Here is a 19,486-nt window from a genome sequence, read left to right on the forward strand (position 1 = left end):
TTATAATCCTCTGCTTTTTTTATGCTAGAATTTTCCCAAACAAGGGCTTCTCCAAATTCTGTTAACTTTGCATCATCCCTCTTAATTTAGTTCAAATTCCATCTTGTCATCATTTGGTTGACAGAATCTGCAAATTCTACACTTTGCTATACTTTTGTTGGCTGCAAGTATAAACATAAAACTTCAAGCAGTGTCAGAGTGAAAGTTTTGCTCATTCCAGACCTTTGAATTATAAAACTGGAGGAAGGGAAACTAAATAGGAATTAATAAATGGATTAAAAGCTGTACTTGGACCTGGTACTTTTCTGTATGTTCTTGAGCAAATCATTTTTGCTTCTGCCTATGTAAAATAGGAATAGTAAGCTATCACGATTGTTGTATTGTGTAAAGAACACAAAGATTGTAAAATATTTTGAAGATTTAAAAGGCTTAATAAATCCTTTATTCATAATAAAACCCAAACTCAAGTGAACGACATAGCTTTACAGTTAAAGGTCAGTCTCAGCAACCTCAGTGGAAACAAGACTGCATTTCATATTTAAATGTAGGTTATAGCAAGTTTGCAGAGTGATTATTTGCCACATTTGGGAAATGCATATTTCCGGGGAAATGTGCTCAGTTGAATTGCTAACCAGTAATTGCTAGGGTTTTAGGCCTGAAGTAATTTGGAATTTACAGAAGTGTGTTTGTCCGAAATAAGACTTTAGTTTCTAGAAGATGTAAAATGGGTGGGGAACTGAATCTAGCCTATGGATCAGATCCCTGATTGCCCCCCACACAACCCATGGGTCAACTTTGATAAGAGTGCAGGACCTAAAATCTAAACTCTTTAAGCATTTAGGAACTTGTATAAGACATCAAGTGTGAGGCAGGTGGGTCTGGTTTGTGGGGAACTGCCTTAAAGGCCAAATTTAGACCCATATTGGGCCACATTAGACCCATGGGTCAGAGGTTCCTCACTGCTGGTGTAAAGGGAAGTCTTCCCTGTCTTTGTAGCCCTTCATAAAGGAATGTTTCAGAGTATATGACTTACATAGTACTAGCCCTTCCTCCACCTATTTCTCCATTCTTCCTATTTTCCCGTTCTCAAGTGTAGTATCACTTAACACTGGATCTTCCTTTCCTTGTCTACCTTCAAAATAACCATGCAATGAAAAGGGTTCCCTTGCTTAGAATTTCGTCCTGTCCCCGCCTAGCCTCACTACATTTAGGTTTTAATTTTGAACGCCAGTTTGGGAGCAATTTTTGAAGAAATTCAATGAAATATAGGAAGACTTGTTTATTTACAAACAAATTCATTATTGAATGCCCAAAGCATTTTTTCACTATATCATACCTGTTTTGTAAACAGTAGCACTTAACTCACATTTCAACTGAAAACGTTAATAGTGAGTGCAAATGCTGTACAGGAAAACCAAATGTGGCTCATTTCTCTTTGTAGGTCGATTGGTGGCTAGTCTGGTTGCTGAATTTCTTCAATTCTTCAACCTTGATTTTACTTTGGCTGTCTTTCAGCCTGAATCAAGCACAGTAAGTAAGCATTTTAATCATTATAACAACACATTAGATTAGAGAATAACACATTATATTCATTTTAATTCTTATAACAACACATAATATAATAACACATTTGATCATTATAATAACACATTATAACACAGTAATTTGACCAAAATGCTTGAAATTGTCCCATCCTCAATTTTGTCCCCAATTTCATTTTTCTGCATCATCTCTCCAGTTCATTAGCATGTTTACTTAGGAGTAGACATTGCATGCAGTGCGGCTTACTTCTGATTTGACATGCATAAGACTGCAGTGCTAATCTGATTTCCCCCCTTCCCCCAAAATACAATGGAACACTGTTTAAACCTTTGGTTCTGCTTTTGAATAAATGGGGGGAAGATATTAAGAACTTTAACTTGAATGTCGTGCTCATGCACTTTAGGGACAATTTCTTTTTCTGTCAGTCAGCTGTCAAATCTTGAATTTGAGAAAGAACAATTGTGTAAAATATATTGTGTTAATGGCCTGGAATGCTTTATGCTTATTTTTAGTTAAATGGGCTTGAGGCTCGAGAGAATTTAGCACGGGACTTGGGAATTATAGAAGCTAAAGCTACAAAAGAAGGGCCCTTACTGCTGGAAGTGATCAGAAGATGCCAGCAGAAGAAGGGAGTGTCTAACTTTGGAGAGGTAAGGATTTTGAAAATGTGTAGTATTTTAGTTATACTAACTTTCTTAATAAACTGTTTATCTTGATGTAGGCATGCTAAACAAACTATGACAAGCAAATTAAATGTTTAAATTTTGGTGTGTTTAAAATTGTTTGTTTTCTATTCTAAAACTATTATTTAGGTAGCCCCTGTAATATCTGATGGTATACATTCTCCTCCAAAATCATCAGATGGAAGATCTAACATACACTCATTGCCAAGTAAGGTAAGTCAGAGTACTGGAATTAAGCTTAATATTATTTGAGAAGCAGATTTTCAACTTTCAATTTTTTTCTCTGTTCATTCTTGTCTGTCAAGTCTTTCATTTTGTTAATAGACCCTGTTTGACTTTCTAAGTAAGATATCGGGGAATGATAAAGGCAGATAACTGTTTAATGAAATAAAACCATAATCTGATGGGATGCAGGTATAAATTAGAAAGAAGTTGGAATGTGATATTATAAAACTAGAATGACAATGTGTGATGTGCAATTTTTGTTGCTACTTCATTTGAGAAGCAGAGCATGAATAGCTGAAAAGTTCTACTGCTTTTCTCCCACACTCCTGCTGCTATGCTGTAGATAAACAAGCCAAAGTCTGGATGGCTATGTGATTCATATCCAGGCATGTGGTTTATCTGAAGGAAACAAAAGGTTACAAGTGTAACCAAAGTTTGTGCTTGGCTTATTGTTCATGGTTTGTTTGGTGAAAACCAACCACAAGCACAGGTTCAGCTGATATAACAATCAAGGCTCTAGTTTCTTTTGTCTATGCTAGGAGAGAGAAGGAGCACTGCAGAAACTTTTGTTTTAAATTGTGGTTTAATGTGATGTGCAAACTAGGCCATTGAAACTTAATGTTGGGGGCAGCCTGTACCAGCTTTGTTTACTTAAGGTTGCTTGCCTGATTTGAATATTGTGGATTTATTGAGTTACCTGTATTTACCTTGCTACATAATAAATTGGACAAGCCTGTACTAACAAGAGTTTGGCATACTTGCTGGGGAAATTAGTTTTGTAGACCATATGGACCATATGTGACTTGTTTATTTTCATATTTGTTCTTGTTTGTTCCTTGTATCAGATAAGGAAGGTTAGATTTTTAGTAGTGTTGATTTTTTCTTTTTCCTAGTATCAAATTACAACTTAAACAAAAGAACCGTGGTGGCAGCAAGTTTGATTTTGTAAAGGCTTGTATCAGTGTTACTCTATGTAACCTTGGTTGTAGGAACAAACAGATTTAATGAGATACATGTCTTCGGGTAGAAGACTAACTGTTGTTGATTGGCTTTGTGTTTCTAGTAGTTTTAGCAAAAGAACAAGAATATGGGGAGCCTCAAAAGAAGCAATCTCTATTTAGAAACATATATTTCCTAAGGAGTGTGCCAATACAAAAAAGGAGGTATTGACTATCCAGCAGAATATTAAGAAGAAATTTCACCCTTGATTATCTAACTTACATTGTTAGAAGAGTTACTGAGAATTCTTTGCAACCTCTTTGCTTTTTTGTTTTCTACCTTTTCCCAAGAGACTCATGTTTGTTAACCAGATTCTTGCTTATTTTAATAAAGACTGAATAAAGAATGCTATACGTAGAGAAGTACTGGACAGAGGTAAACTAACTGAAAGAATAGTGACTCCATGAATGGATCAAAAGTAGTATGCCTTTGAACACCAGTTGCTAGAAGCCTCGTACTTCCCTTAGGCATCTGGTTGACCACTATGAGAGCAGGAAACTGGATTAGGTGGCTTGATGGCTCCTTACCCATCTAGTCCACCATTCTATTTCCGGAGGCCAGGTGCTTGGTTCTTGATTTGCTGGAGAAAGTATTTAAGTACAAATGAGGATTCTTCCACCTCTCTTTGGGGAGCATTGGTGTTGCAAGAGAAAATACCAGAGGGCAATAAGATGATCAGGTCATTGAAATAATCTGTTCTGTAGGTGACAATAAAAAACTGGCATGAACTGGTAAGATATCTGCTGGTGTTGCTGTGGAACAGAGAAAATCCTCTTACCGGCTAAACAGTTGCACTAGCTGTGGTTAAAACAGAGAGATTATGTATTCAGTGTAGCTATTATCGCTACTGATGTGATGGTGAAGAGCAAAAGGTACCTTTGTTTTAGCATGAATGAGCTTCTTGTAGGACAGAGAACAGAGATGACTTTGTCTACATGTAGAAACAACATTGCAGAGAGAACTTCTGCCGCTTACTTCATCAGTGAAGTGGAGCCCTGTAAATGTAAACCCAACCACACTCTGATGTGTTGAACGGTAATGTGTGCCTTCCTGTAAGTTAATGTTGCTTTATGTCACTCGGCATCAGTAACATTTTCCACCATGTATGCATGTATCAGAAAGCTGTTGCCAATCCTGACTCTCTAGTTCAATGCATTGTTTAATGTTTCTGTTTGCATACATTACAACATTGGAAAGTACATGTTAACAATTTGTCATGCAGCCTAAAGTCTTTGTTAATTTCTTGGAACACTTAAAGTAGCAGCTATTTGTTCTAGCTTTGGAGAGTTCCTTTTATGGGTTTCATTACCTGGATTATTCCCACAGCATCATTTCATATGAATCTTCCTTTATTGGGGGCAAGAGGATAAGATGGATGAATTGGCCCTTTCTTAAATCTAGGTGAAAACTGTTCTCCGCACAATGCCTTGTGTGATCCAAAGTTAAAATCTTGACAATACCTGTTTTCTTTTTTAAAGGCAGTTTGTTGAAGAGTAAATATTGAAAGCAAGGTGGCAGTATATTCACAAAAATGCACTCCAATTGTTTTTCCCAAGTCACTTTTTCAAGGTTTCTAAATGTTTATAGCTAATAATACAGAACTTACTTCCAGTGCTTGGCTAATCATTTGGGATCACAAGAACTATTAAACTTAACAATGTGCTAGTAATGTTTTTCTGAAGATAAAATGTTTTAGTGTTGTTTTGTGAGGATAGTTGTGGATAGTTGTAAGACGATTCTTTTGAATCTTGTAAGAAGATTACAATTGATGGCTACCTTTTGTTAGGCTGCTGGGCAATACTAAAGTGTTTGGTTTTGTTTGTGTGTTTTAAACTATGTATTTCTGAACACTTCTAAAAATGACTGATGGTCAAAAGGAGACTCATAATGGTACTGTCTGTGTTGAGAAACTGGAATATGATTTTGATGTCACATGCTAGAACTTTGTGGTTTGCTAAATTATACTAGTTTAAAACTATTTTAACTGGCATGGCTTCCCACAATGAACAATGAAAACGTCTTGTTCAAGGTGTATAAGTAATAATTGTAAAATCTGCATACTGGCTGTGGTCTCATGTAAGGTTTCAGTCTGAGTCTTTAAGCACAAGTTGCATATCTGTGAACAGAATTCTGTACATAGCAGCAGAGGTTACATGACTCAAGGCATTTGAATCCTACCAAGTGCTTACAGTCTTCCTAGTAGATAAATAAATTATCCTGTATAGAGATGTAAAGCCACCAATTTGTTTTCCTCAGGGGGAAATTGAAGTAGTAATACTTCCTTATCAAACCTACATATATTTTAGTACTTTTCACAACAAAATATCACCTTTTATAACTTAGCATATAAAATTGTACTCTTTGGCATTTTTATGGATCTTGCACAGTAATCCAATGCTCATTTACTCATATGTAAAACCCACTCTTTGATTAGTGTAGCTTACAGCATCAAAAGTATAAATGCCTTAATTTTATGCAAGCAAAATGGTGAATGAACCCAGTACTCAAGAAAGAGAACTGCACTGTATGCTACCTAAACAGTGTGCACAGAACTTTTGCCATCTGAGAAATAAACATTGAAAATAGAACCACAAATATTGTTGTAAACAGCATATACAAAATGGTTTCATACAATTACAGTATTACAATCTCTTAGTTTATTTGGATACTGAGTTAAGCAATACATAATACATTTGAATGTTTATAGGTACAGTATACACAAGTATTCTCTAATTATTTAGATTATTTTATGTAAATCTTCATAGTGCGCATCTTTTGTAAATTAAACCTGTATTAAAGCATTTCACTCATTCCAAAATTTCAGGAGAGCTTCTTTTCAGAGTTTCCCAAAGTTTCCAATTTTTCTTTCCTCGTGACCCAGCCTTTCATATCTCTGATTTTTTATCTAGAAGGTAGACTAGGTAATGAAATGCTGTAGAAGTAGAAAATGCATCTCTCTTAAAAGGAGAAATGGTAGCTGCTGTCTAGTAACACTGGATGTATTTCCTGTACTATTCCAAAAAGTATATCCAAGTATAGAGGACATACTCAAAATAGTTGTTTCACTTCCAAATATGAATGTGAAAATTTTACATGTGTGCTGGGGCAGTGTAAGCAAAGCGTGGTGGAACACAGAATTTTTTCCTGTGGCAAGAAACTGGAAAGAAATTTTTGTAGATTATAATGTAGATTATAATGCTTATGAAATTTATCAGACTGATTCATCACATCTCTTACCATATTTCATTTGAAGCCTGTGATTATTTTTAAATAGGTGGGAGGTGACAGCTCATGACGTAATCTACAGGTCAAGCAGAGAGAGAATGTTGATTAGTAGGCAAGGCTTTTAATCGGGTTTTTAGAGTGATAGCATAGATCTAACTCAATAATCTAGATGTCACATAACATAACCCACATATAATTTGTTTTCATTTTTGTGCCGTTATTTTATTCTTGTGCTCAGATACCAAGGTATAAAGGACATCGTAAACAGAAAAGGTGCTTGGACACAACTGAGCAGGTAAAATGCATGAGGAGAAGAAACTGACAGGTGCTTCTAGTTCTACCTTTAAGAAAGAGCAGCTTGCACTAAAAAACATTGCAACTGACTCATGGCATTTGGTAAACTAACTCCACAAATATGTAGATGTAACACAGACTCTGAGGCACAATATTAATTACATTATGTAAATTTAATGCAAAGCTTATTAATAAGCTTTAGCTATATTTATGGAGCGGCTGCTTGCTTGCCTGCCCTCCTTCCTGCATTTTATGACTCTCCATGCAGTTTTTGTATCAAAATGTCACATCTTTGGATTCCAAAACTTTAACAATTAGGTATCTTGAGACAATTTCATTCAGTTATGTTAATGTGTATTGTTAGTTCTTGGTTAACTGACGGCCAGTTCACACATTAACTCATGAAATTAAACCCTTTCCTACCCACTTGGAATTCTGAATGTTTCTACATACCAAATATGACTTTAAAATTTGAAGCATTTGCCTGACCTTCACTTTGCTGAGGACCCGATAATTTCCCCCCATCAAAGTGAGGGGCAGGCAAGCAGCTGAGGACTATCTAACTTTCCCTGCATAAAGGGAGAACCTTTAGGATTCCAACCAGGCAGAGCAAGGCTGACTTACATGTGGTTGCTCATTAAACATAGTGTGTACTGGTGCTGAGATAATGGAGTGTATATCTTGCATAATCTTGAGTGAATTACTTTATCTGAAACAAAATAAAAAAAAATTCTTCCAGTAGCACCTTAAAGACCAACTAAGTTAGTTCTTGGTATGAGCTTTCGTGTGCATGCACACTTCTTCAGATACACACATGCATGCACACGAAAGCTCATACCAAGAACTAACTTAGTTGGTCTTTAAGGTGCTACTGGAAGAAATTTTGTTTTGTTTTGTTTTGACTATGGCAGACCAACACGGCTACCTATCTGTAACTTTATCTGAAACATTTCAATTTGGCTGTTAGGATGTTTGGACCTGTCCCTTATACAAAAGCAGCTTTGTGGCAGAGTTGCAATTAAGATTTCAGGGAATAGCCACCCATTTCCTGTTTCACTTACTTGAATACAGTACTGCTGCTCCTCTGCTCCACCCCCAACCTTGTGCATCTTTTGAAAGCCAGTCCAGAAGGCATGAAGAGAGCTAGGAAAGGATGCTTTTGGTGATTTGCTGTTTTTCCTATGAGGTAGCTATCATATTCCCTTCCTTACCCTGTCCTGAAGGAATGGAGAAGGCAAAGACTACACCATCAAGTAGTGTATTTGTTTTATTTATTTATTTGCATATAAAGTTTATAAGCCTTCCTGTAACAGAAGCTATTGGGAGATTAACAAGATAAAAAATGAATACAATTACAATTGAAATGTGGTAAAAAGCAGATAATAAAAACAGGTATCAAGTCTAAGGACAGATCACACCAAAATAGAAAGCAGAGAATCAAAAACTGGAGCACTAAATCATATAAAACAAAGGGATAAAATCCACAAAGTGTAAAATAACCCAAAAATTAAAAAAAAATGGGAAAATAAAAATGTATTTGCCTGGCACTAAAAATATGTTAAAGTAGATACCAGCAAAGTCTCTCTAGGGAGACCGTACAACTATCATGGGGCTACTAGCAAAAAACGTATTTTCATGCATAGCTACTACCTCTACCTCAATTGGCAGAGTCACTTAGAGCAGGCCTTGGGTTATGAACTGAGGTTCCAGTGCGTGCATATAGGAAAATACCATAAGGTTCTTTAAAGGCCGAGTAATGGATGACTGCACTTGACCTTTAGTTCTTTTTGAAACACTTTACTGCCATTGGTCATAAGATGGTTTGAGGGCTAGCAGGCATTTGTGGGATCACTTTTTTTTAAGTCTTTCAGCATTTTTTCTATTCTGAAAGCAGCTTTTACTTTCAGCTGGTCACATCTGCACTGTAATGTAAAGCACATGGCTTCCTCCAAAGAATTGTGGGAACTGAAGTTTACCCACATGAAGACACACTCATACACAGAAAACCCTTAAGAAACTACAGTTCCCAAGATTCTTTGAGGAAAGCCATGTGCTTTAAATGCATGGGGTGGATGTGACCTAACTCTGAACCAACTTCACTGGTGTGTATTCAGGATGAAACTAGACAGGCCCCAGCTTTGTCTTTACCTCCTATTGTGTGAATGCTGGTGGGGTGGCGGGGGACATTTGCATGTATGCAGCGATGCTTAACCTTTCTTCCACGCTGTGATGCTTTTCTATTTTTTATTAGTTTCTAATTTGTTCTTAAGATTATATTTCCCTGGATTCATTATGTCACCTCCACTATTCTATAAGCTGCCTTGAGCAGTTTTTAATGAAAAGGCAAGATAGAAATATTTTAATAAATATATCAGTTGGACAGATAAGCAGAGGAAACTGCTTTATACTGAGGCTGACAATTGGTACTCCCAGCAGAGTACAGCTTACACTGTGTAGCAGTGGCTGTCCAGAATTTCAATCGGTTTTTTCTAAACCCTACCTGAATATGCCGGGGATGGAACCTGGAACATTTTGCATGCAAAGCACATGCTCTAGCACTGAGCTGTGGCCACTGCTTTCTCATTTGCAACCTTTTTCAGTGGCCATTTCCCCCTTATTGCCAGATCAAAGATAAAAAATAGGCCCCCAGCTGAAGAATTGGGAAGGAATGATAGGTGGGGGGAAGGAAAAGGTTAAGCACTCCTACCCTCTGATACTGCACTAAAACCCACCTTAACCCCCTCCCCAATATTGCTATTAACTATATAGCAGGTGTTTGAGGAATGATGTGCCTACCTGTTTGCATTGCATAGTTTTTTTCAGCCTGTAAATCTTTATCAAAGGACAAGGGTTTGGGTATCATCCTTCTAGGATGCTGTTACTGAGAAGTAGTAATAGTAATGCTTTGTATTTGTATACCACATTTTAAATGTTCAGAATAGTTTTTAAATCATTCATCCAAAGTTGTAATTTGTTTGATTATATGGAAATTTGCATTAGTCAGCCTTCAAAATCTAGATGAAATTTCTAGATGAGCGGTTAATGGCAATTTACCTCCTAAAACTACTAAATTGGTTTCAGAACTGGTTACAATGAAACTGACATAAATGCTTAACTATAAAATTAATCAGATTACTAATACACAAATTCTATTCTAAGAAAATTGGAGCTTTGTTGAATTGTGAGAGCCCGAAGAAGAGTTTTTGATACCACACCTTTTAAATTTTTAACTCTAGTACTGTATATGTTTTATATTGGGGTAAGGGACCTGAATTTAAAAGTAATCGCTGACACTCCTTATGCAGTTACAGATAGGTATGTTACAGTTACAGACACTCCTTATGCAGATATTGTTGGCATCTGTCTGTCTTGGGAAGAGTGTGCCTTTGGGAGTAAAGTCAAACCGTTGGAGAGTTAGCTGCTGTGGCTGTAGAGAACAATACAGTAGAGACATATTTTATTACAGGTGGGGCAGATGAAGTCATCTGGTTTTGGTGCTATAGGTGTGCCATGGCATTTCTTCCCTCTGCTTCTCAAAGTGGTCATTCCTCCTCTGGTCACTACTATGGCTACGTGACCTGACTGTCTCCAGGCACTACAATTGTCTGCAAGGGATTCCCATACCAGCCTTCATGTCACATTTGCAGACATCTTTTTAACACCGAATTGGTCTGCCAGCAGGCCTAGTGATTCCTGCTATCTTCCATTCTGTGTACATGACCAAACCAGTGTAGATGTCACAGAGACAGGGTTGCAAACTTGCTGGGAATGTGGGCTTGGGAGAGCACCTCTTTCTTTGACATTTTGTTTTGCCATGTGATGCGGGAAATCTGCCTGGCGCAGCACAAATGGAAGGCATTGAGGCATCGCTCCTGGCGGGTGAAAGTTGCCCATCACTCACTTCCATAAAACAGTGTACTCAGTACAGAAGCCTGGTAGACCTTCATTTTGGTATTGGTTGTTAGCATCACATTTTCCCATACCCTTTTGGAGAGGTGAGCCATTGCTGTAGCTGCCTTGCCAATACGATTGTCCAGCTCAACATCAATTGAAAGGTTGCTGGTTATGGTGAAGCCCAGTCTACCACCTCAAGCATGCGTCTACCAATGCTGATGTGTGGAGTGCTGGCTTGGAATGCTGGCAATGTCCTGACCCACCAGGCTGATAATGTGGTGGAACTCCATGCAGGCTTGGGCAAAATGGTTGGTGCAGATGTGGAAATAAATTTACCAGTCTTATGAATGAAAAATGATACTGCTGTTTTATTGAGTACTGCATTTTATTTATTTTGCTTCTGTTAATCTGGTAATTTTAGGTTGAAGTCCTACATCTATTTAACCTGGGATTTAATTCCATTGAAGTCGTTGGGCTTTAGGATGGTATTTAATACTTCTTCTAGATAATGTTTTTATGTTGCCTTGGATGCTCATGCAGTGTAAGGGTTGTATATCCCATATAAAATGAAGCTGCCAAGTAAGTGTGTTTTAGGATTATATTGTAAAATTAATTTGGGGCTCAAATGAATAGCAAACATCTCAAAACTTTAATAACTGTTACGGGTTAATAACTATAATAACTCATTAACTTTTTATGTTTATTATATGGCATTATTGCTGTAAACATACTTGGATATTTTTTATTAATGCTACAGTGGAATACACATATTTAAAAAATAAATAAGTGGGAAACCTTTATCTTTTAAACTTCTTTCTTTACAAGATTGTGAAACTGGCATTTCTGTCTACACATTGCAATCAATTTAACAGATAATTGAATTTGAAGTTGAAGTGACATTGTGCCTACATGACTATTGATGTACTACTGTATGTTCCTTTTTTTGTATACAAAAATGGATTATAGCTCAAGGGAAGCAAATTATATGACTTGTTTAAGGGAATGGTTTGTTTGTTTTTTAGGTTACTGGAACAAGTCATAGTGATACAAGCATCTTGTCTGGAGAAGCAAAGAGCAAAGGCAGCATTCACTCCTTACCCAATGAAACAAAACTAATTTCTCAACCAAACAAAGATGTAGATACCAAAGAAAAGAATAATCTAGCAGTAGGAGAAGATGATGCAGAGGGAGATTCCTTCTTTGATGATCCCATACCAAAACCAGAACAAAATTATGACTGGTAAATTGAATGAACTAAAACTATAAATGTTTCCTTTTGACAATAAAATAGTTAGACGTTTTAGGCTGCAGGATGCTGCACTTTTCTACCTTAGAATAAATAAAAGAGAGGGTTCATGTTTTGCACAAAATGTAGAAGAACAGTTTGTTTCAGTGCCCATAGATTGCCCTTGTGTTTCTCCCATTTACAGAAATCACTTTTTTCAAAAATAAGAAAATATATTTCCTACTTGACAATAGAACCCTGTAATTCAGAAATATTTATATTCATGTCTTTATATATGCAGATGTATTTTGTGATGATGACACCATAATGGCTTCAGTGTGTTTGCAAAGGCTGGCAGTGTCGGGACACCAGTGCTTCAACTTAGAGAATGATGGATGAAGCCCTGCATGCAGCAGAGCTTCAGAATATTCTGTCTAAAAGTAGCTTTGTGCATCAACTAAGCTGTCCCAGAAACTAAATGGCACTTTGAAACCCGCCTCCAACACAAGCCAACACTGATCAAACTCAATGTCACTGCATGACAGAAGTGAGACTTGATCAAGCAGATCTTGGACTAGCTCAGCCCCTCCCTAGTCTTGGAATGCTCTGTTTCAGGGCTTTCTGCTAACTGCTGCCTCCAGGCATCCCACCAGCAGGCAGCCTGCACTTTTGGCAGCCTGCAGAGTCCAGCTTAGCTGGGAGAGGAAAGCAGAAGACACTTCAACCCTGTCTAAAAGTGAACAACAAGCTGATGTATTGAGGGGGTCGGGTAGATTGCTCTGCACACATGCAAATGGTATATTGTGCACAGAATATTTTCCTTGAGGCAAGTGGAAAAATTGTAACAACCAAATGGTTGTTATTGCATACTACTTTATACAGGTTCAAGGAATAATCAGCTCTGAAGCCATGTCTGCTTCTGAAGAAAATTTTACTTGAATTCAAAATCATAACATGGTTGATACAGTTTATATTTATATTTACATCTGAATCCCTTCCTCTGGGTTATGTTGATAAAACATCACATGACATAAACAGTTACACTGAAGAGGCTTTGGAATAGGTGAGAATGTGTGCAGAGCTTTTCTTGCCATATCTGGCATCTGGCATTCATGACTCAGTTTGAAGCAGTTAAAAAATGATGTATCTCTCCCCCTTCCCTCCTTTTTAAAGGAAGAATGACTCTATCAAGGAAGGAAATGCTTCTCTTTCTGATGTACCACCTATAAAGACTGGTCTGAGCTCTTTGTCTGGAGCACCTCCTCTAAAAAAGTCTGACAGTAAGTTGTTGAGTGAGAAATTACACTCCCTTGCCCTAAATATTATAATAATCTTGCATTACAAGAGCATACCCTCACTTAGCTTTGTGCTAGATCATTACCTTTCTGGTGTTGTTGTAAACAGTTTAAAGTTATTATTTTGCACCAGAAAAAGAGGATAAGTACCTAGCTGTGATAAATGCTGTGCAACCAGAACTAGTTGGCAAATAGTGATGTAGTGTTCTTGTGCATTGCTGGGTTGCAGCACGTTACTCCCGACAACCAGTTCAGATGCTGTAAAGCTAACCTGTGGACTTGCAGAAATTGTTGAATTCCAGTTCCCATCAACTAGCATAGCCAGTGGTCAAGAATGATGGGAAATGCGGTGCAGTAACACCTGGAAGGCCACAGGCTAGTCACCCATTCTGTATAGAATCCATTCAAATTTCTGCATCCCCCACTTTTCTTGTACATAGGTTCTAATTTATATAGCATGCGTCTTTCTAATTTATATAGCATGCGTCTTTCTTTTATATGATCTGCTGACTATTATAATGGACCCAAAGCAGATTACAATTTTTAAAAAGAATCTGTTCAATCAGCAAAACAATCAAATAACATCTTAGGCACGCTTTCATTCTATATTTCTTGGATAGCTATCAGTTTTCAACTGCAACAGTCACCTTTTATGAAGTAGGAGAATGAATTGGCAAGTATGTTCTCCAGTATTATATGAAGATTGCATTCACATGTCACAGTAAGCTATAAATCATGGCTTACTGTGCATAAACAAATCTCACCTGCTTTTTCTTCTCCCTACTCATTGCTAGGGTGAAAGAAACCAATATTATTGGCTTGGCATTAAACCAGGGATCATGGTTTATTTCAGTACAAACAAACACAGTCTGTAGCCAAGGTTTTTTCTTGGCTTACTGATCATATTTTGTTTCCTCCCAGTCAATGGCAGTCAGCGGGGCACCTGGCTTCCACCTGGCAGACACCTCTCCCACTTACTAGGAGCCAAGAGGCACAGGGAGCTCATGGGGAGGGGGAGCAGGAGAGTCAGATTGGCTCCACCACTGGACCCACACAGTGTTGAGCTCCCCACACCTTGCCCCTTTCCTGCTCAGAAAGCAGTACCGGTGCTTGCTGTTCAGAAGCCAGGAGCACAGTGCAGCCTTCACACCAACTGCAACTGCTTCCAGTACAAGCAGGAAGGAGTAGTGAAGTGGCCTCGGTCCAGTATATCTGAGGGAGTATCTCCACCCCCATCGTTCTACCCGGACACTGAGGGCCAGCGCCGAGGGCCTTCTGGCAGTTCCCTCACTGTGAGAAGCCAAGTTACAGGGAACCAGGCAGAGGGCCTTCTCAGTAGTGGCGCCTGCCCTGTGGAACGCCCTCCCACCAGATGTCAAAGAGAACAACAACTACCACACTTTTAGAAGACATCTGAAGGCAGTCCTGTTTAGGGAAGCTTTTAATGTTTGATGGATTACTGTATTTTAATATTTTTTGGGAAGCCGCCCAGATGGGCAGGGTATAAATAAATTATTATTATTATTATTATTATTATTATTATTATTATTATTATTATTATTTATTATTATTATTAGCAGGGTATAAATAATAAATTGTTGTTGTTGTTGTTGTTCCTACATAGTAAGCCATGGTTTTTGTCTTATCTTGACATGAGAACATGAGCATAGAAAATCAGCATGGCTGCTCTTATTACCAACATAGCAACTTCACATTTTCACTCTGTCATCTATCTGGTTAACATGCATTTTGAGTAGGTTCTGTAGGAAGCAGTTACACACTTTTGATCTTCCTAACCTCTGTTTTACAGATGCAAACTCAATTTTGAAAGATGTAAAGATGATGAATTCTAAATTTGGATCACTTGAACTAGGCAAGTAGCTCTTCTTCAGAAGGACACCATTAAGAACTTTTTATTGCCACATCTTGTTTGGTAATTGTTCAGACAAAAGATAAAAATTATTTCTATGCATAGATTAATGTAATAAGTTTGATGAAATGCTTTGCAGCATGTTAAAAACTGTTCTACAGTTACTGTTTTTCAGGGGGGAATCCTCATGGTCCTATTTCCATTGTTAAACTAGGCTGATAGCAAACACATCTTTCTAATTAAATACTGTATGTAATTTCAAGTTTTCTAATCCTTCATTTTAATAATTTACAAGCAGGGGATGAAGAGGAATATGCTGATGACTTCAATAGGTAAGAGAAAATTCAGAGTGGTATACTTCAAGCATTTATTTGCATTTGATATAAGTTAAAAAGAATGCCCATTATTTTTCAAAAAGGGTTTAAAAAGTTGTGTTTCCATATAGCTATACACCACACAAGCATTTTCAAACTATTTACTGCTCTTTTATTAATTTCTTGACGTTCTAATACTCTGGGCATGTTCACACATTATGGAAAGTCATGGCTAGTGAACATGCTGATAATTTCCAGTTTGCTCCTTTTTGTTAACAAACCATGATCCGTGGCTTAGTGTTGTGTCTGAGCTGGGGATCATGTTTGTTTCACTCTGCACAAACCTTTGCTTCAGGTAATGATTTGTTTGGAGTGAAACAAGACCCTGATCCCTGATTCAGATGTAACACTAAGCCAAGGATCATGGTGTTTTTCTCCGGCTTGCTAGTAGAAAGGAGTAGAGTAAAAGCTATCTACATGTTCAACATAAACTATTAGCCATTGATTACTGTGACATGAACGCAGCCAATTATGTGCTTCCAATTTTGATGTGTGAAAATATTTTTTTTTTTAATGAGCTGTCTTGGTTCTTGAAGTCAAGTAAATATACACTTCCTTAAGTGATCACATGGCACCCACAATTCTCTATAGAATCACTTTGTGGGATGTGGGGAGCTCCATGTAAGTCACTGGCACTTTGAAGTAACGACTCCTGGTATTTGATGAATTTACTTTAATGTAGGATCTTTTAAGCAGTTTAGCCCACACGTAACTTTGAAATTAAACATTTTATTTATTAGGTATTTAGAAATGTTTATCATAGATATTTTAATTTATGAGGTGTTCTTTAACATTAAAGAATAGAGTTTTATTGTTTCTTTATTGTTTTCCTCATGTCAGTACTAGTCATCGGTCAGAGAAAAGTGAAGCCAGCATTGGTGAAGAAATAGATGACATTTCCGTAGAATTAGACGACTTCAATCCTAGTGATAAAGTATGTATATTATACTTTACATTAGGTTGGGCATGTATCCATTTTCATTCTCAGTAGAAAGCTATTTGCATAGAATCCCATTTTTGTATTCTGAAGGTTGCTTGCAAACATATTGTTATTGTGAGAAACTGTTAAGCCAAACAGTAGCTGTACTTGTTTGCAACTGTGTTTAAGGGACCCTTGCCAAGTGCCACCTAGTGGGCCACCTGCTTTTAGTGGGATCCTCACTCCCCAGGCGGTTTACTTGATTGCAGCAGGGGTACTCCAAACAGTGCCTGATGGTTGAGTTTGGGAATCAGCATTTCAATCCCACAATGCCCCAGAGCAACACTACACCAGGGATAGATAGATAGATAATACTTTATTCGGCTATAAGCCCACAAGGTAAAACAAATCAATAAATAAAATAGCATTTTACATTCTAAAATATCAACCTAATATTTCAACATCAGGGATACTGTAGGAAATTTAACTGATGGCTCTCAGACCTAGCCTTGCAGCACTGATTAGAACACCAGGCAGGGGGGTGGGATTGAAGGGCAGGCAAAGGGGAATGGGAGTTCTAGTTCACAACATTTGGATGGTACCATATTAGCAACCCCTGCCCTTTCTCCTTACTGTGCAGAATGAGTATTGTGTGGACTGAGCTCTACTTAATTTATTTGAATGTAAGATCTCCTTAATAATTGCAGTATATCCTCTGTTTGAAGGAAGATGAGAGGTGTAGGTTATGGTTTCAGGGATACCACATATTTCAAGAAGCATAGCACAGTATAGCTCACACATGCTTTTTCCATATGGTCAAAATAACGGAGGAAGGGGTGGCAGACTCTGAAACATACTGAGATTTTCCCAAGTAACTAACAATCTCATGTGCACTTAATAAAGATTAATACTTTTAAGCCTACAGTTCAGGCAACAGAATTATCTGTATGATCTGAATCACTGTTCTCTTACCTCAGGAGTATTCTGTAGCCTCTCTGTATATTAACAAATGCCATTTCATTCTTCATTTTGCTTCAGTAGCAACTATATATTGTAAAAGTTCATTTTTAATCTTCACTGAAAAGAAATTAATAATGTGTTTGAATATATGAAATTGCTAATATATTTCCCCAACTATGGATGAAATCCATCATCTTGCCAGCAAACACAGTGGAACTTCCCCTTCTTCTCCTTATGCCTGCATCTGCTCCATCCTGCACCACAATCTGCTGCAGAGAGTCTCCCAATCTTCTGGAGCAGATTTTAGGGGCATGCTGTAGGGAAGAAGAGAAGGGGAAGCCCTGTTGGTAGCATTACAATAATAAAATGAACACAAGCATCAGCAGTGGCACAAAGCTTCTAAATATTGATTTTTAAAATATGCTCTCCTTCCTTATTTTACTGGAAATTTAATGTACTAAAGCTGCTATCCTATACAATCTTTCCTAGGAATATGTTTCATTGAACTCACTGAGACTTATGTAGGGTTGCAATATGTCCACTTTTTCCAGGACATGTCCTCTTTTTCACGGGTAGAGTCATCATAGCGATCCATAATTAAAAGTAGAAGTCGGCAAATGTGTCCTCTTCTTTGTTCTTTAAAATATGGCAACCCATATAGATAGATAGTAGTGTGTTGTCTCTTGCTCATAGGAAAGTACTTGAGATCTTCTTGATAGGAGTTTTTAATAGAAGATAATGTTTTAAAGAACAGTTTAGCTATAAAATACAATGGATTTTAAACATCAGTTAACATTTTAATATTTTCTTTTCTCCTAGCTTGAAGACTTCACACAAGATTTCACCATTTCTCAGTTAAGTGGTGAAGCAGATTACTTAGAGGATGTTGCATGAGTAGAACAAGCAAAGAACTTAATTTGTTGACTTGAAGAACTTTGTAGACTATATTTTAAGACAATCACTCTGCTGAAATATCCCCTCCCAAATTGTGCCTTGTGTTTCAACAGAAACTCCCCCAACAAACTGGAGTTGGGAAAAGAGTTTTTAAACTTGTAAGAACTGAAAGAAGAAGTAATTTTGGAGCGTGGTATTGCGGTCTCGTTAAGCTAATTCGTATGTGTAATATGTCAAATATTTCCCAGAAAGATGTCCGTTGCAGGCGACAGACACATCAAGATGATTGATCTACAAGAATTCATAAGGGAAGAGATCTACAAAACAGATAAACAGTGGCAAACATAGCTTAATGTCATGGCAACCATTTGGCTTTTTGCTGAAGAACAAACAGTATTTGAACTTGCTCTTCTGTTGACCTAATTAAAATTACAGTTTTTCTCTCTTAGCTGTTGAAATTACTTTAGTGGCCAGGAGATATGAACCAAGATCTTCAAAACTGACTCGTTAGATTGTCTAACATGAGGCATATTAAAATACTTTAGTGGCTGAATCATGAATCCCTTCTAGTAAGTTGGTCCCTTGTTGCAACTTAGGTGCTTAGTTTTGCATGGCCAATATCACTAGGTACTTCTGAAAATTGCAGCTGGAACATGAGCCTTAACTCTAAACTTATTTTTATATATTTAAACATTTGTTATTCTAAGATAGCTTTTTGTTTGTTAATTTAATGAAAGCTATAAATGGTTGTTAGCATGAGGGTTTTTTCTTTGAAACACAGCTTAATACTGAATAAAACTATTCCAAGAAGGACTGTTTTAAAGTTTGGGAATGTTATGTGATGAGAATCCTTCACTTAAAATGATTGCGTGTGTGTGTGGTTTTTGTTTTTTATGTGTGGATTTGAAGAGCATTTAATCTGGGCCTCTCTGAAGTTGTGGATCACACCTCCTGCATCAATTTGAACCTAAATATGTAAAAATGGCAAACATCTAAAGCATCCCTTTGTAAGTTCATTGAAGCCCCCTATGCAAATTAGCTTTCAGTCCTAAGAGTGTGTATATTTGCCTCATTTATTTCAAAGGGA

General features: G+C 37.3%; 1 protein-coding gene across 2 annotated transcripts in view; it reads left to right on the forward strand.

Annotated features, from left to right (window-relative positions):
* CEP43 (centrosomal protein 43) overlaps positions 1-19,213 on the forward strand; it is a 23,169-nt gene extending 3,956 nt beyond the window's left edge. The window contains exons 4-13 of one of the 2 annotated variants that reach the window (XM_081855873.1): positions 1,442-1,530; positions 2,055-2,192; positions 2,355-2,438; positions 6,913-6,969; positions 11,885-12,102; positions 13,261-13,367; positions 15,193-15,255; positions 15,551-15,584; positions 16,467-16,560; positions 18,325-19,213. In XM_081855873.1, coding sequence (XP_081711999.1) covers positions 1,442-1,530; positions 2,055-2,192; positions 2,355-2,438; positions 6,913-6,969; positions 11,885-12,102; positions 13,261-13,367; positions 15,193-15,255; positions 15,551-15,584; positions 16,467-16,560; positions 18,325-18,399 — 959 coding nt within the window. In that variant the 3' untranslated portion in view covers positions 18,400-19,213. The remainder of the gene's footprint in view (positions 1-1,441; positions 1,531-2,054; positions 2,193-2,354; positions 2,439-6,912; positions 6,970-11,884; positions 12,103-13,260; positions 13,368-15,192; positions 15,256-15,550; positions 15,585-16,466; positions 16,561-18,324) is intronic. The other variant, XM_081855872.1, reaches the window with a different exon arrangement.
* Positions 19,214-19,486: the final 273 nt, after the last annotated feature.

Source organism: Podarcis erhardii (assembly GCF_964252035.2).
Source record: "Podarcis erhardii genome assembly, chromosome: 3".
Taxonomy (NCBI): Eukaryota; Metazoa; Chordata; class Lepidosauria; order Squamata; family Lacertidae; genus Podarcis; species Podarcis erhardii.